This window comes from Cannabis sativa, chromosome 2 (assembly GCF_029168945.1).
Source record: "Cannabis sativa cultivar Pink pepper isolate KNU-18-1 chromosome 2, ASM2916894v1, whole genome shotgun sequence".
NCBI classification, from domain to species: Eukaryota; Viridiplantae; Streptophyta; class Magnoliopsida; order Rosales; family Cannabaceae; genus Cannabis; species Cannabis sativa.
Genome location: NC_083602.1, coordinates 48,600,578 through 48,609,847, shown reverse-complemented (window position 1 = coordinate 48,609,847; position 9,270 = coordinate 48,600,578). Strand labels below are relative to the sequence as shown.

General features: G+C 30.9%; 1 protein-coding gene and 1 long non-coding RNA gene across 2 annotated transcripts; one reads left to right on the top strand and one right to left on the bottom strand.

The window, feature by feature from the left end:
* The first annotated feature begins 777 nt into the window (after positions 1 to 777).
* On the top strand, positions 778 to 3,399 carry LOC133034975 (uncharacterized). Its single transcript, XR_009686267.1, has 3 exons — positions 778 to 1,218; positions 1,309 to 1,437; positions 3,051 to 3,399. It is a non-coding gene; the product is annotated as an uncharacterized LOC133034975 (long non-coding RNA).
* Positions 3,400 to 5,264: 1,865 nt separating this feature from the next.
* On the bottom strand, positions 5,265 to 8,732 carry LOC115718535 (transcription factor MYB46). Its single transcript, XM_030647336.2, has 2 exons — positions 8,309 to 8,732; positions 5,265 to 6,676 (listed from the first exon to the last, which is right to left on the bottom strand). The coding sequence occupies exons 1-2, from the start codon at positions 8,608 to 8,610 to the stop codon at positions 5,923 to 5,925; spliced, it is 1,056 nt and encodes a 351-aa protein (XP_030503196.2). The 5' UTR covers positions 8,611 to 8,732; the 3' UTR covers positions 5,265 to 5,922.
* Between the last annotated feature and the right edge of the window lie 538 nt (positions 8,733 to 9,270).

Below are 9,270 nucleotides of genomic sequence, written 5' to 3'. Positions count from 1 at the left end.
ATAAGAGTTATTATATTATTTTTAATCACGTAAATAATGAATATATATCTACTACGGCTTAGGACTCTAGTCGCACTACTACAAATTATACTATTTACGTCGGTCAACGCTACTATTCACAGCGTTGACCGACGTGAATAGTACTGAAATAATTGGGGCATCTCTTTAAAAATGACACTAATAATATGTTATTTGCGTCGTTTAGGTATATGACGCTAAAAACTAAACTGACGCAAATAAGCAGAAAATTTAAAAATTTATGTTTCATTTTGCGTCATTTATTAACAGTCAATTATTTGGTTAGCGACCTTTTAAAAATGACGCAAAATACAATAGTGAAAGTTAATAACCGACGCAACAAAAAGTGAAATCCCTAAAACTAAACCCAAATGCAAAACAATATTGTTCATCATTTCGACCTAAACGCGAAAGACTCCCTGCAGTCTCCAAGAACCTCTGCCTCTCCCTCTTCCCTTGTGACCTCCGCCTCCCTGTAGTCTCCAAGAAGAAGAAGAAGAAGAAGAAGTGTCACCCACACGGTGTATGATCTCGGGACTGAGGGGTCTTTGCTGGTAGACCACAGAAGGCGTAGCTTTATTCTGCATATAATTCATATTTTAAAACCCTCCTCCATACGAGCCCAATCCTCCTTGATCCGTTTCCATGTAACCATTGATCAGTTTCCTTGTAACCATACATACCATTGAGACTGTGCAAAGGCGATGAATGATCTGAATGGTGAAGCGAACCCGAATCATCCGAGTCTGAATCGGAATGGAATTGTAGATCAGCATCGAATTGTAGTGATGGTGCGGTGATTTCGAAGCTTTGATAGTCTTACTTACATCAAGATCGCCTTTCCGTTGAGGAGGGAGATTAAGCTTCTTAAGAGAGGAAGGAGGCCCAGAAGAATTAGCTAACTCCTGCTGAATAAAAGTTTGTAATGAGTTACCAATACCTTTAAGAGAGAGAATGTAAGCCATGTGAGACTCAGTGAAGGCAAAACGCTGTTGAATCGCTCGGTCAAGGTGGTCACAGCGCTCTCGGCAGATTGCCACCGCCGAGAGATCATCGATCTTCGAGCTGGCGCAGCCATAGCCATCGGCGCCTCTTCCTTTTCCCCTATAACCTCTGCCTCCTCTCTCCATTGGAGCTCGCACGAGAGAATAAAGTAAGTCAAGATATGAGCCTTAGTCTCCAAGAAGCCCCTCTCAAGATGTATGTTTGATTGCTTATTTTGTTAATTGTAACCTTAAATGATTTTAATTTTCTTCATTAATTTTATTTGACTGTAATGTATGTTGTTAGGTTAAGGAGAACTTTTGCAAGTTTGCAAAGAAGGGTCTTACACCATCTCAGATCGGTGTGATTCTCACGGTATTGCTCAGGTTAAGAGTGTTACTGGAAGTAAGATTTTGCGTGTTCTCAAGGCCCACGGTAATAAATCCTTCTTAGTGTTTTTTATTTATGAGTTCATTCAAGACTGTAAAGTAGATAACTTTAGATACTTTTGAACCTTTGTTTTTAGTTATTGAATAACTTCAGGGTTTGCTTAACTTTAGATAATGATTTTTTTTTTTCTGATTTTCTGTTTGTTTAATTTTGGTAACTAGGATTGTAGTGTTATTTAGGTTGTTGTTGTTTTCTTATATGAATAATATTCTTTGGTTAGTGATTGATTATGGGCTTGTAGCATTTGTTTTCTTTGTGTTAATGAATATTAATTATATTTTATATGTTACTGGGCACTAGAAGCTTACAACACAACCATTAAGGGAGTAGTTCTAGCTAGAATCTCAGTCTCATAACTACTAATGTGCCCCTTTTTGCTAAGTCTCGATCAAGACTTCACTACACACTTGACAATTTCACTTATTACACTCAATGTATAACATTTTTTCTATTACACCATAACATTTACATAGTAGCCGAAACAACAGCAAGCACAATTCTAGACATTAAACTGGAGTGGAGTTGGCTGAACCAAGTAGACCAGTCCTTAAAATTCAAAGGCGAAGTAGAAATCCCCACTCCTCAAACTTTGTTGTTATGTGTTCAATTTTTATTTTATTAATATTGCTAAAAGTTAGTGTGTTCTTATGCATCATTAAGACAAAGCCTAGGACAAAAAAAATACAATGTTTGAACTTGGTTTATTATCTTGTTCCAACTGAAAAAAAAAAAAGACTTCTTAATTTTATCATTGAGTTTTTGTTACTGTATTGCCATTTCAATTTGGTCATGCTCCAAAACTCAATTGAAATACCCACTATACGTAACTGGTAACTTGTGCTCTTGAAATTTCTAGACATATATATGCACATATTCCATTCAAGATTCTTTAAAATATAGAAGTGTACACAATTGGTCTATTGTAAGTAATATATAGTATCATAGTACCTAGATAAAGTTACTTCTTTAAAACTTATGCATAGTCAGTATTTTATTGTCATTATATTATAAGAGATAGACTTTGGGAAAGGTTTGACTTGTTTATATATCTTTTTTCACAACTTTGTTAAAGCTAGTTCATCCTCTAATTTAGTTCTTACAAAAGAACTCTTTACTTATATCTTTTTGGCTATTCAACCAAACATATAATTTTTCACATCACTACTTTTATTCAAAATGTAACTTTTTAATTGTGGTGGTATCTTTCGAAGAAATTACTTGAACGCTAGCTTGGAATTAGTGCTACTTAAACTTTATTTCTTTATATTTTTTAAATCCTAGAAGAGTTTGAATATCCTAGATATTCATCCATAGTGAAGTAAGTTCTGGGATTGCATGACTACGGTCGGATGTGTGGTAATTTTTGTACTGTTAATTATAGTTTTGATTGTTTGTATTATTGTGGATGTTTTAATAGATTAATTGCATGTCTAAAATTTTCGAGAACATTCGAATTATAGATGTTATGTTGCCGAAATTTCGGTAGAAATTTCAGTAGGATTGGTATTTTATTGAATTAATTAGGTTAAACTGAAATATATCAATTATTTTATTGTATTAATTAGGTTAATTAAATTGTTGTTGTGTTGTTTTGTTAGAAGTTTTGAAATGGATAGAAGTTTCCAACGAAGAGATCAATGCAATACGGGATGAGTGGGCCGATTTTGTGAAGCCTTTGATTATAGATTAAGTACAAGGTTACTACTTTTGTTATAATACATGAGTAACAAGTTTTATGATTGTTGTTAACTTTTACATGTGTAATTTACGATATGCATGGAATTTAAATTTTAATATCGATTTTATAATTAACCTCACGTTAAAAAATCATGAGCAACTTTTGTTATAAAATATAATATAATTAACCCTAGTCATTAATCATGAAGTTATATGTTATTATAATCTCTATTCAATAGATTCATGATATGCTACTTTGAAAGTATATATCATCATCCATTACCACATTTAACACAATACTAGTCAAGCATTGCTATGAATTTTTTTGTATTATGTAATTAGTTTATAGTTAGTTTATATAATACATGTGAATGCATAAATTTTAGGATTGTTTCTATTAACAATTTTGTTATTATGTAATTAGTTAATAGTTAGTATTATCGTTATTAATCATAGAATTGATTACTACTTATAAAAATTTTATATAAGTTTTATAATCGTTATTTTAACTTTTTTTTAGTATTATGTATTTACTATTATATAAAATGATTCTAAAATCTAAAAATGGAGGTAGGGTAAATTGGATGGAAATCTGCATTTTTCCCTTACCTGTACTTATGTTTCATTTTATAACCAACGTAGAAAATATTTGCAGCAAGTTATGCATCATTTAAGAACTGACAGTATAAGTTTTTTGTGTCAGTTTTGAAATGACATTACTCTTTTTGCGTCACTTTCAAATCGACGCATAATGTTATTAAGAACATTTTATATTTCGCGTCGGTTCTTAAATGACGAAAATTGTTTTTTGCGTCTCTTTTGAAATGACGCAAATAAAGACTATTTGCGTCTACGGCTTATAAGTCGGTTTTGTAGACCGACGCAAAATTTTTATATGTCACTTAGAAACCGACGAAAATACCTCTTTTTGTAGTAGTGTCGTCACATATAGTTTCCTAGTAAAGATGAATTTTGATTTTGTAAAAATTGACTTGGGCATGGTAAGAAACTAAATTTTATTATTATTATTATTATAGAAAAAGAGTGATATCATTTACATGAAATACAGGCGTAATCATCGGTTTACTGTACATAATATGCTTCTCAAAGTAAGACAACCTTTTCAAAATGAATTATTGTTAATGCACACACAAAATGTTAGTTATGGTAAGTTTGAAATCTAAAGTGAAATGATTTATGAATGCACTCTCTTATAATATTAATAAGGGACTGTCATTGAAGTGAAAATGGTCACTTTGTCTTCTTCCTCTATATTTATATATCTATATATATTATATAAAATTAGCGTAAGAAGGTCCTATTCCATAGTTGCTTTCTATTCACTTCTTGTGAATATAATTTTCTCTTTTGCATTGATGACTTCTCAAAATAATAATTATTATTTATCCCTATCTTTAGCTATATATATATATAGCAAGTTTATATATAAACAGGTATGGATGGTACAGGAGTTATAATTATCTTCGTGAATCTAACATTTTTTTAGGCTCCTAACTAATTAACTAAATATATTTTTAATTATTTATGCACTATAAAATATTAATAACACCCATGTTTACAATGCGAGACCAAGCTTTATGTCTCTCTATATTCTTTAAGTACTATATATATAGCTTTACTAGTGATTTTTATAGATTTTTTTTTTCTTTAGTTCAAATTTAATAAGTGGGCACGTCTGTTAAATGATGATTCGATTAAGACCCCCATTGAAGAAAATAATTAACCCTAAATTTCTTTCCTTTTTCTTGTAATTTTCCAAGATACTAATTGGTGATGTTATATTTTTTTGAGTATATAGTCAATATGAAACATTAATGTATATATATATATATATATATATATATTGCCAATCAAATTGTATTTCCATCATTGAAAAAGTGAATTTGTATAGTACAGCAGTACAATAATCTACTTCATGTAGAATTTTCATAAATATTTATATATGTTAAAGTAATTATATTGTTTGTTCTCTTTATTAATTGTTATTATATTGTTAATTTATTGTTATTATTATAATTATTATGATGAAGAGTACTACATGTAATATATTTGTAAGATGATTAGATATGATCATGAGAAGAAAAAATAAAGAGTACGAATTAGTCGTATTTCATGAAATGTGTAATACAAACTACTAAAAAAAACCAACTACTTATTGTCACCCACTAATAACAACTTCCGCACTTTTCAAACATTTGTTTTATACATCTCAAGACTCAAGAGTACTATTAAGTAAAAGTTTCTATATATTATTATATATACCAACTAATTAAATCTTTTATATGGGACATAGCAAAAAAATAAAACCTCTTTCTCCTACTTACGTACTTTTCATGAAGCTCTATATTCACATCACTTATATCTTCACAAGTATACATATTATTGTGTATAGATCGATATATATATTGATGATGATGACACATGGTTGAAGCTCATCATATATATATTGTTGGCATATTGCAGATACATATACAACATATACATATATAAAATATGGTCACTTAGTATTATATATATATATATACGTACGTACCCCACTACTGTGACCTTTATTAATTACTTCATCAGAAGACCATGATGACCATGGTTTTGAATAACGCTAAAAACCAGCTGAGTTCATCAAATATATGTAAAAGGATGTTACTTATATTCTACTTCTGGTGCCTATTTTAAGGTGTATATTTTGGGAAAAACAAAAAATGTAAGATGAGGAGAGGGAGAGGGAAAAAAACAATCTTTTTGTGTTTGTTCAGAAAAATGGATGGAAATGAATTATTGGAGTTGGAAGTCAAGAAAGGGAAATGAACTTGAAACATCTTTCATCAAATCATCTAAGTCCCATTCCCCAACTGTTAGCTCATGTGCCTGGAAATAACTAGTCTCAACCCCATGAATATGATCACCATTTTCAGCTTTGACACTAGTAGTAGTACTGTTACTACTCATCAAGTAATTGTTATTACTCATATTAATCACTCTTTGAGGATGATGATCAGTAGTTTCATCACTCTCCAGTGGAGGAACAAACAGTTCTCCTTCTATCCCACCAACTACTTCTCCAAAAAAACCAAGATTATCATGGTCATTATTATTAACCATCCCAGCAATTTGTGATGATATTGGATTAATATTATTATTCAAGAATTCATTACTATTGGATGTACCAAACATGTTGTTGTGATGATGATGGTGGTGATCAAATTGCATGGCTGGGAATGGCCTTATCAAGTGGTGGAGAGAAGTGGGTGATGATAAATCGTGAAGGTATGAAGTAGAAAACATGGTGTTTTGATCTTGACTAGAAGCACCCGGGATGATATTGTTGATGATGATCTTATTATTATTATTATTAGTATCCATGGATATTGATGATGAGTCCTTGAGCTCGAACGAGGAGTCACTTGTGTTTGGTGAGGTTGTAGATGAAGATGACAAGTTCTTGAGTCGTTTCTTTACTGTTGAGTTCCAAAAATTTTTTATTTCGTTATCAGTTCTTCCTGGTAAGCGTGCCGCGATTTGAGACCACCTGAGATCATACATTATAAATACATGCATGAGTTTCATGTGCCTTAATATCTATTTATATATAGAGAAAGGCTAAAAGACACCCCTATGTACCTACCATCTCTCTCGGCGTCAAACCGGCTACTGATTAATAAATATTAGATCTCATATAACTTAAAAAAATAATTTTTTAAAAATATCGCGAACCAAACATGACGCCAATATAAAAAGTGTTAAAAACCACTAATATCCAATAAAAGAAGCTCATAATATATATGTCTATATATATATCTATATATTTATATTTTATATGTATGTATGTTTGTGTGTGGAGTGTGTTAAACTCAAAGTGGGGATCGGTGATGATGTAGACACATGGTGTATATATGTATGTAATTCATCGTAAGATTAAGATTTTCTTTTGGCCGCCAGACAAGTTGGACTTAAACACTAATAATAGAGGTATATATTAGACTACGTACTTGTCGGGTTGAAATGGAATTATCTGATCAAGTTAATAGTACTAGTCTTTTGTCTGACGCCTAAATAAAAAAATATTGCATGGAAAAAGATTACATATTTTATAGATATATATATTTAAATACTTGAATGAAAAGTTAGGGGCTTGAGTGTCTTCAACTCAAGGGCTGATATATCAGCACCATAAACATATATAGAAGACCGATGTCATTTTCATGTTTTATTACATTGATGTATATATATATATATTTATATATACATTTCATGAGGTTAACTACAGTATTAATGTATAAGAGAACTGAAGGTATGTACATATTTTTATATATATATGTGATGTGTGTAGATGATAGGTGTAGTACATGTTCATATATATATCTGAACTGAAGTAGTTCCCATAGAAATACTTGTACGTGTACATATATTTCATATTTGTATACTCAAAAAAGGAAAATATAAAGAAAAAAGTAAGTACATATATTGACTTTAGTTTTATGGAATACGTACATATATATATCTGTCGGTAAAGATGATCGGGAGTATTTATTAATTATCTATTTTACTAAAGAGATGATTGGTAGTATTAGTCTTAACTATAAATAATTAAATATTTGCTTTATTAATTACTTTCGACAGGAGTTAATAACGTATTCTCTCATCTTTCTCTCTCTGTAGTGTGTGTGAGAGAGAGCTATCTTACTATGTATATTTTTGGTAATTAACAATGAAACATGCATATATTTTTCATTCAAAAAAACCATAACGAATACATATGTACATGCAAGAAGACACGCTAATTCTAACTCTATAGTCTATACCTGTCATTTCATCAAAAAGTTGGTAGAAAATCCATTAAGAAATTCACGCATAGAAAAATGAATAAAAAAAAAGGACTCTGCAGCAAATCAAAACTAGACACGAGACCACACATAAAAGAAAAAGAAAAAAACTATAGTATAATTCACCATATTAGTTTTCAATTTTTCATCATCATCAATATGAATAACCAAAGTTAATTATTAGCTAGTATATTGTGCCAGTAGACTTTGTGTATATATTAGATTCTAAATATATAATATAATGTAAATAAAAATACAATATATATAGAAGTAAAAGTACATGAGAAATAAAAATAGGATATATAAGTACAGATTGATTTAATTAATAAATTAATAACCTGTTGCCAAGAAGAGAGTGCAAATGGATGATGAGCTCTTCTTCTTGAGGGGAAAAAGCACCACGTTTGAGGTCAGGCCTTAAGTAATTGATCCAACGAAGACGACAGCTCTTCCCACAGCGCTGAAGCCCAGCGTTTCTAGCCACATCGCTCCAGCACCCTTGCCCATTGTTCAGCATGTAATTCATCAACTTATCATCTTCTTCAGGGGACCATAGCCCTTTTCTCAGCTTATTGTTATTATTATTAGTGTTATTGTTATTGTTATTACTAGAAGATGATGATGGGTCTGGCTTTCTCATCCTCCAGCAGAGATATTACTATAGCTAGAAAATAAAACTAAGAAGAAGAAAGAGATCAGAGAAGTAGTAGTAGTGTGGGTGTGGGTGTGGGTGTGGGTGTTAGAAGGGTTGATGTAAAAATGTGGTAAGTAGGTCTTTATAGAGAAAAATTAAAAGAGAGAAACTTGAGGTTGTGGGAATGATGATGATAATGATGATGGTGACGGTTGTGGGGTTTGCTTAGAATATAGGAAAGAGAGAGAAGAGAGAAGAGAAAAGAGAGAAGAGGGGTTGGTTGATGGGTCTGAGTAGAAAACGGTTTGGAGAGGGACCTGATCGGGGTATGAGAGAGATTGGTGGTCGTCTTGTCTTTGACTCCATGACCTTTGTCTTTTTCTTCTCTTATTAAATTAAACTAAACTTCTACTTCCCATTAACATTAACAATAATCCCCCTTGATTCTCAAAGAAACAAAACAATAATCCCCCTTATATTTCTTCATTCACAAGATATATTTATTATTATTATTATTATTCTTTATTATCTCTGTCATTCATAATACATATATATATATATGTATATATGTATTTGTATAGCATAAATTAATTCTAAATAACTTTAAACATATATATACATTCAGATCAATTCTCATATGTAATATGTATGACATTTAAGAAAACA

What these genes read in the sequence shown, in the direction of transcription:
- LOC115718535 (XM_030647336.2), bottom strand. Translation starts at nt 8,610, where the DNA reads ATGAGAAAGCCAGACCCATCATCATCTTCTAGTAATAACAATAACAAT. An exon ending in CACTCTCTTCTTGGCAACAG is followed by an intron (nt 6,677 to 8,308) that starts GTTATTAATTTA and finishes GTATGATCTCAG; the next exon opens with GTGGTCTCAAATCGCGGCAC.